General features: G+C 41.3%; 1 protein-coding gene across 1 annotated transcript; it reads right to left on the bottom strand.

Annotated features, from left to right (window-relative positions):
- Positions 1-3,671: 3,671 nt before the first annotated feature.
- FGFBP2 (fibroblast growth factor binding protein 2) lies at positions 3,672-17,380 on the bottom strand. The gene is made up of 2 exons (XM_077280021.1): positions 16,680-17,380; positions 3,672-3,954 (listed from the first exon to the last, which is right to left on the bottom strand). The coding sequence occupies exon 1, from the start codon at positions 17,260-17,262 to the stop codon at positions 16,687-16,689; it is 576 nt and encodes a 191-aa protein (XP_077136136.1). The 5' UTR covers positions 17,263-17,380; the 3' UTR covers positions 3,672-3,954; positions 16,680-16,686.
- Positions 17,381-19,899: the final 2,519 nt, after the last annotated feature.

Here is a 19,899-nt window from a genome sequence, read left to right as displayed (position 1 = left end):
CACACAGTAGACACAAAGTAGATGACTAAGGATGACTATGATAATGGAGGTGATGTCATCGACCAGGTACTTCTTAAGGGTGGAGCTTGGCTGACAAAAAGATGAACATGGCAAGAAGAGGGAGAAGGAAAAATTTAGGCTTGCTCTTATTACTGATGGCTGGACTTTGACAAATGAACAGGTGATGTCACTTCATGTGCTGAAGGAGAGCCATAGTTCTAAGTCTATACGAGCCAAGACATCCATGGCTTATTTTTCTCTTGCAACGCCTGCAGAGTGCCAGAGAATCGTCTCATGGCAACTTGCAGAAGAACTCCTACATACGAGTAGCTTGCACTTATGACTCGCAACCACTCCACAAGACCGTTCAGGCACTGTAGAGCCTCCTCCACCAACAGCACGTATGGCATTACCTTCTCTAGTGCTGACCACAGGAAAGGCTGATTTGGCATCATTTTAACAGATGTCGCCTGCGCTGTGTATCGCCAGTGCCATTATCCTCCTCGTCTGATGGCCTCATCTCCTTGTCTCCCTTTTTGTTTTTTCTCCATTTACAGCTTTATTGAAACTGTCAAATGATGAGTCACTGACACCCCATCTGATGTTTTGGCTCCTTTCTTTGAACATGCATCCTATTTAAGTCTGTGTTGATCCTGTTATGTTATGACAGGTTATGTCCTGATGAACACATCAGGTGACTTTTACTTTGGCTCTCCTTTAGCAGCACCGAGGAACCACATATCATCCATACTTCTGTCATTAATTATTAGAAATGTTTCTGCACTGTTCTTTCATATATTTGTACATCTTTAATAAGATCACCCCTAAGTCTTTGTTTTTCCAAACTGAATAACCCCAAGTTTGATAACCTGTCTTGGCACTGCAGGTCACCCATTCTCTAAATACTCTTGGTCACTCTTCTAAAGTCCAAAATTGTACAAAGTACTCTAAGTGTGGTCTAACTAGCAACCTGTATAGAGGTAGAACTATGTTTTTGTCATAAGCATCTATGCCTCTTTTAATCCCTTCATGACCTTGCAATTTTCTATTTTTTGTTTTTTCCTCCCCTTAATCCAAGAGCTTTATGCTTGTCTTTTGGAGGACGAGTTGTACTTTTGAATGATACCACTCATTTTATCATGTAATGCACTGAAAAGTGGGAGAAAAATCCAAGTAAGTTGAAACTGGAAAAAAATGCCAATTCCACAATTCTTTTTTTTTTTTTCTTTAGCATGTTCACTATATGATAAAACTAACCTGGCAATATGATTTTCCAGGTCAGTGCGAGTATGTAGCTACCAAACATGTACAGGTTTTTTTTTTTTTATTTAAATGGTGAAAAAAAAATTTGGAAATTTGTAAGAGTTTTTTTTTTTTTTGCTTATGTCACCATTTTCTGAGACCTGTTACATTTTCATTTCCAGAACATGAGGATGTGTAATGGCTTATTTTTTTGTGCCCTAAGCTGACCTTTTATTGATACCATTTTGGGATATGAAACTATGTTTTGATTGCCTCTAATTGCATTTTATTGCAATGCTGTGGCGAACAGAAAAACATGATTCTGACTTTCCATTTTTTTTTTTTCTCAATGCGCCATTATCCAATCAGATTAATTTACTTTATATTTTGATAGATCGGACTTTTCCAAACACAGCGATACCAAATATGTGCATTTTACTTTCATTGTTTTATATTTAATGGGGCAAAAGGGGTTGATTTGAACTTTTGTGAGTTTTTTTCTCATTTTTTAATTTGCTTAATAGTCCCCTTTGGAGACTTGAAGCTGCAATTGTCTGATCGCTTGTGCTATGTATAGCAAAAATCATGATCTCCACAAGCCATCGCTTTTTTGTTGGTTGGGTGAACTGGGGTGTCTTGCCTTATGGGGTGCAGTGCACTCATATAGTGCTGGACAGCCCGCCTGATATATTATAGGCATAATTAATAGGCTGTAAGCTGGACACTGTGCATCACACGTACCTGTGTGAGTGGCATTCTATTCAAGCCTCATTTTTGTGCATTTTTTTTGCTAGGCAGCCACCCACTCTACGAATTGGTAGCTTTGAGAGTGGCTGCTTTCATCAGTATTTTTCACCTGTGCTGCCCCCGCCTTTATAATGGGGGTCTGCTGTATCCTGCTTGTGTATTTGTGATCTGACTTGTTGTTGATAAGGCTGTTTTTTCTGGTTTGTTTTTTGAATTTATGTCCTTTAGGTTGTTGTTTCGGAATTCACAGGAGTATCATAATGATACGCATGGGTGTCATCAGCAGACCCTTGGCTGTCATGACAACCCATTGACATCCCATGATTACATGACAGGGGCGCTGATGGGCGGGATGAAAAATGTGTGTGCGTGGCACGTGTAAAATCCCGCTTTCAGTGATTGACAGAGGGATTTATCTGGTTAACGGCTGTTAAAGGCACATGATGACTGATTCAGTTAGTCATCATGTGCAGGAAAAGATGTGGGCTCGACAGTGAGCTCACATTAAAGGCAGAGAAGCTACCTTTGATGTAAATATATGTCAAATGTCATGAAGGGGGCCAATGCATCCCATGATTTTATTTGCTTTAGCAGCAGCTGTCTGGCCCTGGTCACTAAAGTAATTTGCTGTGCACCAATACACCGAGGTCTTTTTTAGTGGCAATTTTACCTAGTGTTTTAGTACATAATTACACATTTTGCTTTCTTGGCCCAAATACATGATCTTACATTTATCTACATGAAACATCAACTGCCATTTCTCAGCCCAAGCCTCCAGCTTCTCCAAATCATCCTGTAATAATAAATGATGATCCACTTTGTAGATTACCTTGCAGAGTTTGGTATCATCTGCAAATATTTAAATTTTACTTTGTGCGCCCTCAACAAGGTTATTAATAGACACATTAAAAAGAAGAGTGCCCAATGATGACCCTTTTTAGTAATGTATTTTACTTCCTTAGTAATATGCCGATGACGTACACGCTCCAGTGCTGAGCTCACATCTTTTCCAGCACATGTCAGCTGTTTTGAACAGCTGACATGTGCCGCTAACAGCCGTGGGAGGAATCGCGATCCACCCTCGGCTGTTAAACCGCTAAATGCCGCTGTCAAACTCTGACAGCGGCATTTTACCTGTGCTTTCAGAAAGCATGACGGAAATCCGCCCATCGGTGACCCCCGTCACATGATCATGGGTCACCGATGGGTTGGCATAACAACCAGAGGTCTCTTGCAGAGTTGTACTTTTTAGCACGGTAGCTCAGTGGTTAGCACTGCAGCCTTGCAGCTCTGGAGTCCTGGGTTCTAGTCCCACCTTGGACAACATCTGCAAAGAGATTGTATGTTCTCCCCCGTGTTTGCATGGGTTTCCTCGGGTGCTCCGGTTTCCTCCCACACTCCAAAGACATACTGATAGAGAACTTAGATTGTGAGCCCTATCAGGGACAGCGATGTAAAGCACTGCATAATATGTTAGTGCTATATAAAAATAAAGATTATTATTTTATTATTTTATTATGCATAAAAGTGTGCTAGCATGGTCCTCTCTTGTGCATGCTGGATCTTTGCAATTTAATTTGGAGCAGGCACAACATCTCAGAACGTCCCACATTACAGTCCCATCCATTCATTATGTTCATGAAATTCAGTATAATTCAGTATAATTTATAATAAACACACTATAGTCATAGTTACTTTATTAATTAATAGGATATATCATGAACAAATACACTAAACAATCTGATTGCTATAATAAGTCAAACATTATGTACAAAAGCTTTCTTTTTCTTGGTCTACTTGAGACTCAGTAAACACAGTTCATGTTCCATCCATACTGCAGACTCGGATTTATAGAAGCCATTTAAGAAAGGGCTGTGATGGGTATATAATATCTATATTTACAAGGATAGTCCCATTGCAAAATGTCAAACACCCTCCTGCTTGAAATTCTTCCATCTTTTGCATCTGGAAGACAAAACGGTATCATATGGACTTCATTAATTTTTCATGAAATGTACAGATTATAAAGCAAGAATGACTTCTGCTGTAGGAAATGCCATCGATGTTACCATGGAACCATAGAAAACATAGAACATAGAAAACAGGAGATTTATCAGAACTAGAGATGAGCGGATAGATTAAGTTGAATTGCATTCTACTCTAATTTTACAAAAATCAACATTTGCCAAAATTCAGATTTTTTTTGTAACTAGCTTGTGCATGATCGATGTAGCAGTTTCGGAACCATAATGGACCATTTACATGTTAGAAAAAATAAAAGAATCCTTATACTCACCTTACTGCTCATGTCTCTGTCACCTGCCTGGTCCTTGTTGCATCATGACGCTGTGACTTTTTACATGTTTGCGCAGAACCCTCCCGGGCCTCATCAGAGCTGGAAGTCCTCGCTCAGTGTGAGAGCCCCAAGGATTTCAGCACAAGGGTCAGATCAGAAGATGTGATGATGATCAGTCAGGTGACATTGAGAAGCTGGAGAGGTGAGCGGTGAGTATAAGAAGTTTTACAATTTTTCTTACATCTTACGTTTATTATGATCTGGGGTCTGTGACACCAAAACATACAGAAGGTGTAAAAACATTGTCTTTCTTCTCCGCTGGATTAATAAAAAGTGTCAGTGGAGTAAAGAGTATATTTGAGTCTTCCTCGATATGTCAGATTTTCCACCATTGCTGTAGATCATAAATACCCAATATCCAGGTAGAAATGTTCCTCTACGATCCCCCCGCAGACAGGCAGTCACCATCCAAAGTACAGCATATCTTGCCATTGTATCTGTTAGTGCTAAACTTTACAAGAGAACTAAAAATTGTCAAGTTTTCCAACCTGGGGTTATTGCATCTGAGTTGAAGTTGGGGAGGATATATCCAGGTCTAGGTGTATAATTTAATTACAATATTATAGTCTTTTCATGAGGGCGTTTAATGTCAGCTAGATCACTTACTTAAATAGTTGATATTAGTTTAAGTCTTTTTAATTTCTATGTTTTATTCTATGCCAGTCTAACTCTCTTAAGTCTGCATTGTCTGCATACGGGCTTGTGTTTTTTCCATACAATCTGGCATGTTATTGTATTTTTCAAAAATGTCAATAAAAATTAGGTTTTAAAAAAAATTGTAACCTTTTATGTAAATAAGTTTTATTTTACATCATCAGATATATTATTCTTGTATCATGAAGTGATCATTTTATTGGAGACAATTACAATAATTCTATTTGACATTGTGATCCCCAGACTAATAAAGACTTTTCTCCCTCTACAGTGGATTCGCGTTAGGCCCAGCTTATATTGCATTTTTTTTACCTTATTTAACATATACACCAGGAAAAAGCTGGCGACGTATAAATTAAATAATTGTGTTGGATGCCTAACAATGGCCGTCGCCCAGAGGCTATAATGGCCTCCATTTACTGTATTATTCACAGATAATCAATAGCTTTTCATGGTGTAAAAAATGGATGTTTGGCATCTATCATGGGCAGTCTATATTGGCATTTACTTTTTTTTTTTTTGCTGATGGACCGCACAGGATGAAAAAATGTAGCTATTCTGCACCTCTTTTTGTGATATACTGATGTATCGGCCAGATGGAGTCTGGCCATTACATGACTCTTTTTGCCCCTGTTTAGCAGTGGACACTCTTTCGGCCCATGTTTGACAGTGGAGCCTTTTCGAAACGTAGTCTGTACAATAAGAGGTTTCCCAGAACAAATGTTAAATGTAAAAAAAAATATGATGGTAAAGGGAACCTATTGTATATATAAGTCCAAGCCCTAAGTCCTATAGAGGATGAGAAGAAAAGCTGGCCAGCAACCGTAGGCAGAGACGAGGCTATTCTGGCAGAGCAGAGAGAAACTGGACTAGACTCATCTCTGCCTACGGTCCCCAACTGGCTTTTCAAACTATTTTTTTCTGAAACGCTAAAGCATTTCAGAGAGAAACATACCATCCAGACTCTAATTCATACTGTCCATGGTTTCAGCAGCATGAATTGAATATGTCTGTTTGGATTTGGAAAAACACAATTAAGATATTTTGAGACAAACCTGCTAATTATGGGGCGCTGTTCTCTTTCTAAATATTCTGAAGTCTACTGAGCAAGTGTTCAGCTCTAGTGGAACATCAACCCTCGCTCTACTCGTACTCCATAGCAATTGTTGTGCTGCCTGGATTTGTGTATACAACAGGTTTCCTCTAACATCATGTTTTTTCCTCTACACTTAGTGTAGGGAAAGCACTGGAGCATTTTAGTGGAAACCATACCTGGCTGCAGTCGTGCCGAATCTTTCTGATTCATGCTGCCTGTGGTTTGGGCAGCATGAATCGAGTGACAGATTCTCTTAATCATGCCATGGGTAATGGAAGTAACCTGCGCTGCTGGAAAAATGACAAGCCACGATGGAAAATGGAAATGTTGGTTTATTGTCAACGCATTTGAGAGTCACTCCAATGTCTTCTTCAGGACAACCACAAAAAAAAGTAGTGGATAACATATATAAATATATGAAAACATGTTAAAAAAAAGGGCACCACGGAGATAGGGGAGGGGTATGTTCGGTGAGATTTCACATATTCTACCTATATTGTGAGATAGCCTCACGTTATACACACAGATGCCTCTGAGATCATTGTTCCCGGCAGTGTACCATGTTTAATACTGAGAAAAGACCGCAGAAACAAGGACATGCAATACAAGTGGCTGCTGCAGCCCCAAATTTCAAGCCTTATGAAGGGCACTCTGTGGTAAGGTGTCACCACCATTAGTGCCATATTAGGTTTGGGCAAGAGCTGGCAGCCATTTTGGAACACACCCAGATCATTAGGCATCACTATAAGGCCACGTTCACACATTCAACATTTGGTCAGTATTTTACCTCAGTATTTGGTCAGTATTTTACCTCAGTATTTGTTAGCCAAAACCAGGAGTGGGTGATAAATACAGAAGTGGTGACGTGTTTCTGCAGCGCCCAAGAGTCCTGGTCATTGCAGTACTGATGCTCCGCCACTAAGGGGGGCTATGGTACATCTGATGGCACTGAAGGAGTTCACCTGACCAGGTATGACAAACACCAATACACTTCACAGTCTGGCCTCCAGGGGGAGCTAAGGGCGCTATGTATTAGGCCACTCCTCACAGTCTGGTAAAACTGGGGGTTAGATAGGAAGTTAGTCAGAAGCTGACTGGGTTGGATCCAGGCAACATCCTGTGGCAGAGGGTGTTGCAGGGGAAGATTCAGGGGGGTCCCTGTCAGGGGTGGGATCCTGACAGAGGCCTAGCGAACAGAGAGAACGTTACGGGACCGCGCCTGCACCTGATCGCGGCGGTACCCTAAGAAAGGACAAGAAGCAAGGTTTATTGTGCTGAGTGAGAAACGAGATCAACGCAACAAGGAGAAACACCACTAGGAGTCGTGCTGTAAGACGAGGCAACATCCTACTGAGGCGTGTAGCCGGTGGCCGGAACGCCGAGGAAGTATTAGGCTCCAAGCAATACTTCAAACCTACAGCAGGACAGTCAGTTATAGGCGGGCTGTCTCACTCAATTCACCTAAGAAGACATAGGGGGCAACAACAGGAGAGGGGCGACACTAGGGTCCAGGAAGAGCTCCGAGCCTACCCGTCATACGGGTGCGTCCTAGCCATATCATCTGGGGGACGAAGAAGAACATCAGAATCGAGTTGTGAGGGAACACGAGAAACAGACACAACAGTTGTGGGGACTATCCCGTAAGCACAGCAGGGGAGGACCACAACACACAAGCGCTAGAAGGTAGGCACAGATTTCCACCTGCAAAGGGAACTCTGGAGGTGCCATCGGACCGGCCGGACTTGCGCAGCCCGGTTAACCGTACCCCGGATTGAGGGTCCTGAAGCCTTCAGTAAAGAGGTAAAGAGACTGCAACCTGGTGTCCTCATTATTTACGGTGACCTGCACCGCACCACCACATCACCATCCTCCAAATCCTTCATTGGGCGCCCCTCAGCAGGGTCATGGACTGGGCCTAGCCACCGTGACAACCCCAGAGCAGAAACTCAGAGGCCCGGTACCGGGTACCCCTCGGCCCTGCGGCAGTGGGGGCGCTACATTTCTATCATACTTTTCCTCTGATTGTTCGTCTCCTGGTTTTGGCTTACAAATGCGGAGGTAAAATACTGACCAAATACTGAACGTGTGCATGTGGTCTATGGATTGAAACTTGCATTAAATGTTTGTTCTGCTGTTCAAGAAACTGAGTGAAAGTAGTTACCAAAATGTTGAACCTCTTCTGACACTATAACTAGTGATGAGCGAGTATACTCGTTGCCCGGGTTTTCCAGAGCACGCTCGGGTGGTCTCTGAGTATTTATGACTACTCGGAGATTTAGTTTTCCTTGCTGCAGCTGGATGATTTACGACTGCTACCCAGTCTAAGTACATGTGGGGGTTGCCTGGTTGCTAGGGAATCCCCACATGTAATCAAGCTGGCTAATAGCTGTAAATCATTCAGCTGCGATGATGAAAACTAAATCTCCGAGCAGTCACAAATACTCGGAGGTCACCCGAGCGTGCTGAGGAAAACCCGAGCAACGACTACACTCGCTCATCACTAACCATAACCATTATGCCTCTCAGGGAGAAAATGAAGTTTGCGTCAAAAACTGTTTGGAAATTCTCCTCCGACGGAATAATCATAACAATTATTGCACTTACCGTATATCCTAATAGCCTTATCTTTTTAACAACTCTTTAACTTCCAATACAGCCAAAATTCTCCTTCTATCCCCCCCCCCCCAAATTCCTCCCTTACCTTTTCCCCCTCGTACCCTCGCCCTCCACCCCAACATCGGTGCTACAAACACATCACTTGAATTCTTCAGATTTTTCTCTAGATGTAAGAAACTTTCTTTCATATACAAATTGATCTTTCTTTTGTGTCAGCGTGCGTGAATATATAAGCGATTATGCGTTATTGAAAATCTCTTTGTTGTTACATGTTGTAATATAGTTTTATACCAGAAAATTACTAAAAAAGATTTTGAAAAGAAAAAGTCTTTGGAAATTCCAAATGAAGCGTAGTAGTGTCATCAAGGCAAACCATTGTGTGTAGTGGTGTGCTGCCGACCTCCATCCTGCAATTTATTCTAAATGTTGCAAATGGTGGGCTGGATTAAATAATCCTTATACGATCAGCAAAATTAGATAAAATATATGAATAAATAATTTGTTTATATTTTTTAGTTTTCTTTTCACACTATCTTAGCCCACATTCACACGTTCAGTATTTGGTCAGTATTTTACATCAGTATTTGTAAGCCAAAACCAGGAGAGGAACAATCAAAGGTAAAGTATAATAGAAACACGTCACCACTTCTGTATTTATCACCCACTCCTGGTTTTGGCTTACAATTACTACACCTCCCCGCACCTAAACCCATTTGGGTAATCCACTCACCCCATTAACGCTTTCTTGCTAATTGAATTAAAAGTGATTATAAATAAATCTGTTTAGCCATCAATTAAGGGAGGTCATTCGTGGGATCAGTAGCAGACTATTCTCTCTCTTTTAGTTGCCGTTTTGTATTTCTCCTGTAATAGCCATGACTTGCTTATCAAAAAACATTACTTGCTGGTGTTGTCAGGAGCGGGACGCCAACACTGCCCCAAAGGCTGCATTTTCGAAGGGATAGTCTCTGATAAGACAACCTCTTTAAAAGGAATATGTCAGCAAGTTTTTGCTATGTAATATGAGAGCAGCAAGAGGTAGGGATTCGAAGCTTGATTCCAGCGATGTGTTACTTATTGGGCTGCTTGCTTTAGTTTTGATAAAATCCCTGTTTTCTTTGCTGTAGATGTAGCAGTACTCTGAATACTGAGCTGCGTATAATTCCGCTGACATCATTGTTTGGCAGCTTTCTGTGGTGGGGGTGGGGCTACACAGATTAGCTGGACTGCCTGGCATGTTACTTCTAGTCCTGCTGTGGTAATCTCCTGCTGATAAAACAATGATTGTATTTAAACTACAGCAAGCAGCTGAGCAAGTGACACATTATTGGAATCAGGCTTTCTGTCCCTACATTGTGTTACTCTCAGACTGAGTAGTAATAACCTGCTGATAGAGTCTCTTTAATTGTGTAGAGTGGAACAGAAAAATATAGTAGCTGCATTAAAGGGAGTCTGTCACCCCAAAAATCGTATATGAGCTAAGGCCACCGCATCAGGGGCTTATCTACAGCATTCCGTAATGCTGTAGATAAGCCCCTGATGTAACCTGAAAGATAAGAAAAAGAGGTCATATTATACTCACCCAGGGGCGGTCCCGGTTTGGTTTGTATCCGATGGGTGTCGCGGTCCGGTCCAGCGCCTCCCATCTTCATACGATCACGTCCTCTTCTTGTCTTCCTGCCGCGGCTCCCTGCAGGCGTACTTTGTCCTATTGAGGCCAGAGCAAAGTACTGCAGGGCGCAGACGCCGGGCCTCTCTGACCTTTCCCGGCGCCTGCGCACTGCAGTACTTTGTACTGCCCTCAAAGGGCAGACAAATTACGCCTGCGCCGGAGCAGCAGCGTGAATACAAGAAGAGAACGTCATCATATGAAGATGGGAGGCCCCGGAACGCGACGCCCATCGGACATGAACCGAACCGGGACCGCCCCTGGTGAGTATAATCTAACTTGTTTTTCTCATCTTTCAGGCTACATTGGGGGCTTATCTACAGCATTACAGAATACTGTAGATAAGCCCCTGATGCCGGTGGCCTTAGCTCATATACGATTTTTGAGGTAACAGATTCCCTTTAAGTGATTGGTTGCTCAAATTTAACTTCTCATTCATGGATAGTAGAGAAGTGCATGGCTAAGGACTGCCGCAGTCCCAGTCCCCTACCTGAAACAAAGTCATCAGTGACGCTCGTTTCAGAGGTTGGGCTCTGTCTGAGGTGCACAAAGACAGCGTGCGCTCTGCTGCCGACTTAGAACAATAGTAATGAGCCGGCAACAGAGTGCGTTATCAGAAAACCCGGCTTGCATAGAAGAGTGACGTCCTTTGCGGAGGAGGCGCTGGTCTCTGCACGCTCGGTATTCTGACAGTGTGCTCTATTGCTCACTGATGACGCTTTGTCTCAGGGAATGGGTTGATGCACTGACCACAGCCCCTGCCCCCTGAGGACTCTTCATTTCAGTATCCCAGCATGCACTGGAATTCTCAAACGAAGCATCAAAGAGGAAGTGAAAAGAAAAATGAAAAAGCAGGTAGGGAAACATAGGGAATTTCAAATTCAAGTATATTAGAAAATAGTATAGGCTATGGCACTAAATAGAGATTTAGGAAAAATATTACTTTGCACTTTGGCAACCCCTTTATGGAATTTTCTCCCACAACGAACCGGTCTTGAAAATGATCATCATCATGAAGATGTTTAACACTATGATGGAGTCATATAGCAAAGTGGTGCACTGTGTGAGTGGTCAGGCTGCCGAGGATTGGGTGCAGCCAGTGTGAAACCTAAATCCTAATATGTCAACCATATAACCGATAAATGGGCCCAACTCCATAGTATGAGAGACATCCCCACACCATTATGTTTGCACCTCCATGTTTTACAGTCTTCACAGTCTACTGTGGCTTGAATTCGGTGTTTATGGACTCACAACCTGTCTGCGGCCTTTAGACCCAGTAAATACAATCTTGCTCTCATCTGTCTATAGAATGTTGTGCCACTTCTTTTTAGGCCGGTCAATGTGTTATTTGGGAAATTGTTTACCAAGTATCCTATGTAATTTATATGCACTATTGCTTTTGGTTTACTTATAGCAGGTTGTGTGTTCATTTTGTTTCTCTCTTGGGTTTTGACTGTTTGGTGGCCAGTGTGGGCATGAATCTGAACGTAGCATGTATGCCAATTTATAGTCCAGTTGATTTTGGGGGGTTTTGCTTCAGGTTCTTGCACTACGTGCACACAATGGTGAAGCCTCCCTTTCTTTGAGCTGGTTATTACATTTGTATAGGTTCACATTGCTGGGTGTCCATAGTTGGGCTCCTGTCCTGCTCGGCCCTTATTCACATTGAAACATGGTAAGGTTTTAATATTAGAGGTTAGTACCCTCCCGATGGGTTTAATGTCTATGTGACTTTGGGATTGTGTCTAAATCAGCAGCACATAAAAAATAAAATCCACTCTACTCTGAAAACACTCATGGATATTGCTGCAGCTGACATTTTCGCCTTATCAGTGGCTGTGTCCTACACAATCATTTCAGGGGTAGTATTTCTCTTCCTACCATGGGTTTCAGGTTTTGTTTGCCATTTTAAAGCATTGACATTTTTTTTTTAACTTAGCAGCCACTTATTTTCTGCACTTCTTTATATGTTTTTCCCCCTCTCCAGTCAACTTCTTGATCAAAGTTCTTTCTCCTTCGGTCCAATGTCTGGAACGACCCATTTTACTCACAGATCAATGGCTAAAACCAGCATGTACAATACCTGAGGCCATCCTTTAAATAGGGGCCATAACTGACACCTGTCTCTTCACTGAATGAATGACCTCACTAATTGACATCCGCACTGCTATTAATTATAACACCCACCTTTCATTAAATTAATCAATTACACCCAATTATTAGGGTGCATGTCATGACTGTTTATTAGCAGAGATGAGCGAACGTACTCGGATAAGGTGTTATCGGAGCATGTGTGAGTATCTTCGCCGTGGTTGAATAATATGTTCGAGTCCTCACGGCTGCATGATTAGCGGCTGTTAGACAGCCGCAACACATGTGGGGACTGACTGTTTGTTAGCCCATCCCCGCATGTGTTGTGGCTGTCGAACAGCACACTGAAGACACACGGTTAGCACCCAAGCATGAACTTGTGAACGAGCCTTAAAAGATATTTCATACTATCAATTGTATTACACATAAGGGGATGAGCTAATAAACTTTATAGCTCACAATTACTGGTGGATTGTTAGAGAGATAGTAACAGGTGCTTCATTATATGCTTATGGAGAAGGCCCCAGCCCCAGGTTTAGTTCTTGCACAGGGGCGCTCTACTGTTTGTGTCTGCCCCCGATTTTCAATATCTTTAAGGTACAGTAATCCATTGAAGACGTAAAGTAAATTGTAACACAGTGAAACTTTTTTCTTTTTTTTTTTTTAGACAAGCGCTCAAAATTGCAGTGAAATAGGTCTTGTGGAGGGGAGGTCTGTTCACCTAGGTCAGGATTACTTTTCTCATAGTTGTAGTCTTTTGAAGAAATTTAACTAGGTAGGAGAATGTATTGAATAATTGCTATATATTGGGAAATTTAAGCCCCAAAACATTTCCGTTAAATCAGATTGTGGTTTCACGAGTCCCTGACTGAGAGTCCCGATGTACTTGTCATGTGCAGCCTACAAGACTCTACATGTCTGTAATTGTAGGAAGTAGTTTAAGGCTCCAATCTTTTTTGTAGAGCAATTTAGATAACAAAGATAATCCTAGGATTACAGACAAAACATGTCCACTTCCCTATGTAGGGGGAAAACAGTACACACAAACATCTTTTCAAAACTTTCTCATGAGTCCATTTCATGTTTCACTTTCACATATAGGATATTATTATTAAATAGTGATGAGCGAATGTGGTCAGATAAGGTTTTATCTGACCATGCTCGGGTGCTAATAGAGTATCTTCAGTGTGCTTAAATACTATGTTCTAGTCCCCGCGGCTGCATGTCTCACGGCTGTTAGACAGCTGCAACACAGGCAGGGATTGCCTAATAAACAGTTGCTGCTGGGGACGCAAACATATTTTTTGCATTGACCGGTTAGGTCCACCTTAGTGAGCAGCTCTACACTCTCTATAATGGCTCCTTTACACGTCAGTGATTTTTCTCATACATGGAAAAAATGGTGCAGGTTCCATCATTGTTTCATCAGTATGTCAGATTTTAAAATCAAAGATTAGTCAGTTTCATCAGTTTTTTTCAGGTTAAAAAACTGATTGAGGTTTCTGCAGCTTCTCCTGGCAAACAGTCTGTGAAAAATGGACAGCATGGCGTCCGAGTGCTGTCCAATTTTTTCACAGATTCATAGACTTGCATTGGCGAGCTTGATCCAACACTGAGCAATATCGGACAAGTCTCCGTGCTTTTGCGTGGACTACTCAGTCCGAGGAAAAAAAACCACGTGAACCATACCATGGAGTGTCATGGGTATGAGTGTAATCCATGAAAAACACAAATAGCACTCATAGGTGAAAACAGATGTCTGAATCAACTCTAAAGCGTAGGCCAGTCAGGGGTTTGTGTGTTTAATTACTGTAGGTATTTAAAGCATAAACTTAAATAGGTTAAAAAAAGACATCCATGAGGTTCAACATTCGTCGTTTATCACTTAGACCATGTGCACACAGAGTTTTTTTGAGGATGTAAACAATAGCAAGTTTTCCTGTTGAAACAGCTTTGGGGAGTTTTTGTTTTGTAAAGTAGTTTTGTAAAATTTTTCAAGTGTTTTGCAGGTTTTTTTTTTTCAATTAAGTGACCTGCAATTAATTTTTCCCCACAAGGCATTTTTCAAAACATTCAATAGAACAAAAACGTTCAAAAGAATGAACATATCAACAGCAAAATGGTTTCACAATAGAAATGATTTTCAAGTGTCTTTCAAGCAGTTTTTGAGCAATTTTTCAGCCGTTTTTTGGAGCGTAACCGCTCTTAAAGCCTCCTAAAACAACTCAGTGTGCACATACCTTTATATGATGTGATGAAAACCTTTAATGCCATCAGAGACAATGCCTTTTATCTGTTAGAAAGCATTAGGCCATGTTCACATGTTCCATGTTTCTTAGGCAATCTCTGTATGTGTTGCAGCTGTCGAACAGCCGCGAGACATGCAGCCGCGGGGACTCGAACAAATTATCCGAGCACGCCGAAGACACTCTGTTGGCACATAAGCCTGCTCAAATAACGCCTTATACGAGCAGGTTCGCACATCACTAAACAGAACCTCATATCCTCTAACCTTTGTCACATAAAAGTCTGGATCCATTGATAGATGAAGCACTGGAGTTTACTGCATAATGTTTATTTATTGGGTTCAACGTATAACAGTATGCAGTGCTCTCATAGGCAACTTTTAGCTAGGAAAAAAAAACTAACGGTATTACGGCGATTATTCACAATATTTTAAAATTGTAATTTACATGTAGTATAAATTGGGTCCATTGTGAGCTGATGTGTTTTGCCAAGGTTGAGAATTTTCACTGAGCCCCAAGTCAGTTCTTGGGAACTAGATTTTGCAAGATTCTGGTCCATCACCAAGGTCACTGCTCTATGACCTCTAGATGGGAGCTTTGTGAATCTCTTAACTTCTGGGATTCCCATAGTGATTATTAATTAGCTGGGCTGGCATGACATAATTTGTGCTTCACATCTCAACGATGATGTCACTCCAGACCGGTTAATCAAAAGCTGTGCCGATGATCCCAGAAGATAACTAATTCATGTGCCTCCCAACCAGTGGCAAAGGCTACTGACCTGGCTGATGGACCGTAGACCCATGAATCGATTCTCCTAACTGAACTTAACAGGTATGTTACAGTGTTAAAACTTTTAAGTTGCTCAACCCTGACCAAACTTGTACCAATTATTTAACCTCAATTGATTGCTGTAACAATTGGCCGTCATTAAGGAGTGTTCTTCCAACGTCCAGCTCTGGCAGTTATAGCTTTCACTTGTCAGAGCTGTCAATAAAAGGTTTAACAGCTGAAAAAAAGTGATATCTTGTCTGGAAGTGACTAGGGCAAGTCATTAATCAGAATAACCATAGGGAAATAGCAGAAAAAGTTTTTGTAGTTTTTTTTTTTTACTTGTGAATTTTTTTTTACTTGTATTAAGCAATAAAGTGCCAATAAAAAAGTGCAAAAAATTGATTAAGTGAAGCTGTGTTTTTACCAAAATGACACAGAACTCTTTAATAACCTGAAATATAAATTAAGTAATAACCATTTGACCATTATGCTTAAAAAAAAAAGTTTCATAGTCAAAATAGCTCAAGTATTAAGAGGTTAATGAATCTTCATAAAAACAGTACAAGCCATGATTAAACAGATCAATTATACAGCTCTGGCAAAAATTAAGAGACCACCACATCAAAACCCTGCCATGGGCAGCCCAATCTCCAGACCTGAACCCCATTAAAAACCTCTGGAATGTAATCAAGAGGATGATGGATAGTCACAAGCCACCAAAGAAAAACTGCTTACATTTTTGCGCCAGAAGCAGTGTGAAAGACTGGTGGAAAGCATGCAAGGCGCATGAAAGCTGTGATTAAAATTCATGGTTATTCCATTAAATATTGATTTCTGAACTCTCCCTGAGTTAAAACAATAGTATTGTTGTTTCTAAATGATTATGAACTTGTTTTCTGTTGCATTGTTTGACGTCTGAAAGCACTGTTGTTGTTTTTTTAATTTTGACCATTTTTCTTTGTCAGAAAAAAAATTACAAAATTTATTGCCTGGAAATTCGGAGACATGTCAGAAGTTTATAGAATAAATGAACAATTTACATTTTCTCAAAAATATACCTATAAACAGAAAAATCAGACAAACTGAACATTTTGCAGCGGTCTCTTAATTTTTGCCAGAGCTGTGTTACTCATTGTGCATAAACCATGATCCATTGATATATTTAGTATTAAAAGTTAAGGTTACCTTTATCTTATACGAATATCTCTATGATGTAGGAGCAGAATGTCTGGAAGAACCATGAGCAGTTATCTTTTGCCATCTTCACAGCTTTGGGATTTTGCTCTTCCAATTGTTTAGGTTTGGGGGAGTCTGGTCTCCTGGTAGATGGAGGTTTTTTGGTCGTTGGCTTCTTTGTTGGTGGTGGTTTCTTCTCAGATTTGGAGGTATCAGACTGTTGATTCCGAGGGTTTACTTGCTTGAATTGAGAAGGTGCAGGAGCCTTTGGGCACATACTGTGCTTGAACACCTTCGGTTCACATGGATTTCTACCGTTTTCTAAATCTTGGCTAAGCTGGTTCCAAAATCCCTTTTGGTCTTTGTTGTATGCTCGGCAGAAGGTTGGTTTGGATACAAATTCACATAAAATATTATTGCCCTGATTTTTGCATTCGATTTTTACTCTTTTCTCCTCTTGACCACTGATGGTCATGATACAAGCATCTCTGTTTCTAGTTTGAAAGGGAATTTGTTCTTCTGTACCAGGCTGCTGGGCTAGGGTTCCCACCCAGACCATGGCCATGGTGATTATGACCGTGCCAAACTTCATGGCCAGAAATTTGGTTTGGAAGCCTCCTATGCTTTTGAGATGATGCTTCAGTCAGGCAGCTGTGCTCAGCGTGAGCCACAAAGGTATACTGATGTCTGAATCTGAAAGTGTAACGCTTTCTGCGAAAAAGAGAAGCTTGTCCACGCAAAGAATGTGCCTGTAATATATAGCTCAAAGCAACGTTTAACGACCCTGTGTGATCTCACTGAACGGGAACAAGACGCATCTTGTCAATCTTTGTAAATAGTCAAGTGGTGAAAGTCATTTACAAATTATAGAGTCGGAATTTCTCGTTTATTGAAAAGTGAAGATCGTTTTTGGTTCTGATCATTGTAGTCCGTACAAGTGTTTGTTCTAGTGTAGTAACAAAAATAATGATAATTATGAATATCAGCTCCCACTGTATATGTTAAAACTATTAGAGCATGCAACAGCTGCAGGCTTATGCTTGGGGGCTGGGTTGAGCAGACAACAGATGCTGCTAATACTGTACTGTTTAAGGTCTCTCCTGTAAATCTCCATGATGTGACTGCCATTTGATTCAAGATCCTTCTTTCACTGGGTTCTGCATAACATGCCATAAATCGTAAGGCAATCGATTGTACTTGTATTGCAATGCCTCCAAAGATAGTGTATTCTGCCATTCCATTCTTACTATTGGGTTCCTCCATACTGAAGAGATTCACTTTCATTTGGTGCAATGAGTAAGTCCTTAATGTGAACTGGAACTACAAGATATATCATAGATTTTGCAGATATTGAGTACATATCTAGCAGTCAGATACATTATTGTTGTGAATTCCGCTCTTGGGCTCCCTCCGGTGGTTGTAAGTGGCACTTTTGTGAGTTCTGCTCTTGGGCTCCCTCCGGTGGTTTTAAGTGGTACTGCTGCTCCTTGGATTTAGTAGTCAGCAGCTGCTTCCACTGATTGTCTTTCTGGCTCGGCTATTTAGCCTGGTTCCATCCTTCAGCCTGTGCCAGTTTTCAATGGTTCCTGGTTGGATTCACATCTCTGCTTGGATTTCCCTGATATTCTGACCAGTTCAGCAAAGATAAGTCCTTGCTTTGTTCTTTTGCAGTCCACTTGTTGTGGACTTAATCTTTCTGCACTTTCTATGTTTTTTCTAGTCCAGCTTGTCATTATGGATTTATTCAGTTAAGCTGGAAGCTCTGGGAAGCAGATTTACCCTCCACACCTTTAGTCAGGTGTGGAGATTTTTGTAAACTCTGTGGTGGATTTTTCTAGTTTTTAATACTGACCGCACAGTATTCTGTTCTGTTCTATCTATCTAGCTAGACTGGCCTCCTTTGCTACATCCTGGTTTCATTCTGCGTATGTCATTTCCCTCTCCACTCACAGTCAATATTTGTGGGGGGCTGTCCTATCCTTTGGGAATTTTCTCTGAGGAAAGATAGCTTTCCTGTTTCTATCTCTAGGGGTAGTTAGTCCTCCGGCTGTGACGAGGTGTCTAGGGAGTGACAGGAACATCCCACGGCTACTTCTAGTGTTGTGTTTAGCTCAGGAACTGCGGTCAGTACAGGTACCACCTCCCCCAGAGCACGTCCCATGTTGCTCCTAAACCACCAGAACATAACACATTATGCATTTGCATCATCATCCCATTATATTTAATAAACTTATTGTCCCAATTTGTTGTAATTTTATTTTATATACTGGCTGATTGGTTTAAAGGGAATCTCTCAGTAGGATCATCCCTCCTAAACCATCCATATGTCCATCCATGTCATAGGAAGTTTAATAAAATGATACCTTGAAAGCTGCGATTCAACGTCTTATTCCAGAGACATACATGTTTTTTATCAATATGTAAATGAGCTGTTGAGATCAATGGGCCGGACATAGATCTTCCTGAGAATCTGCCTCCAGAATTTATTTTAAATGAAGAAGGACGTTACCAGTGCGAGACATGTAGATCAGGAGAGCAGACTGTCAGTCATTACATGTAACTGGACCTGGTAAGGGCCTTCAAGGCAGGGCTCTAAGGCTGCGTGCACACATTGCAGTTTTACTGCGTTTTTTCAGCGAAAATTTGCAACAAAGCCTGAAGGGTTTCCTGACAACAGCAAAGCGAATGAGAATCCTGAAGTCTCATGTACACGTTGCTGATTTGTGACTTGCGGATTTGATGCAGCATGTCAATTCTTTCAGCGTTTTTGCAGCGAGTCTGGAAAATCGGCATAAAAAATGCAAGTAAAAAACGCAGCAAGAACGTGCCTTTTTCCTGCTAAGAGATGCAGAAATGTATGCACCAATACTTAACGTGTGCACATACCGTCTAGGCATTCCCAATGCTGGTGCTGGCACAATAGCATCTTTTCTAGAAGCCTTCCATTGCTTCTTGTGTCAATGCTGTAAGATAGCGCTTACTGCCTGTGTTGGGGGACACTCGCTTAACAATGGGATTCAGTCACACAGGAACGATTTTCTCCATAAAACAGTCCATGCGGTTTATTTAGGCATCATAAACCGCCATGTTACACATCACATACATATAGTTCTTAGTACACGGCTTCCTTCATTTGACAGACACTACACCCGCCAGTACTCCTCTGACTAGTTCCCGGGGGTGTCCATGCGCCGTATTAATGTCTCTACTCACATAGCATTACACGACA

The sequence above is a fragment of the Ranitomeya variabilis genome, chromosome 1, assembly GCF_051348905.1.
Source record: "Ranitomeya variabilis isolate aRanVar5 chromosome 1, aRanVar5.hap1, whole genome shotgun sequence".
Taxonomy (NCBI): domain Eukaryota; kingdom Metazoa; phylum Chordata; class Amphibia; order Anura; family Dendrobatidae; genus Ranitomeya; species Ranitomeya variabilis.
This window is presented reverse-complemented; position numbering and strand designations above follow the sequence as displayed.

Excerpts from the sequence above, each read along its gene's own strand:
- FGFBP2 (XM_077280021.1), bottom strand. The coding sequence starts at position 17,262 with ATGAAGTTTGGCACGGTCATAATCACCATGGCCATGGTCTGGGTGGGA.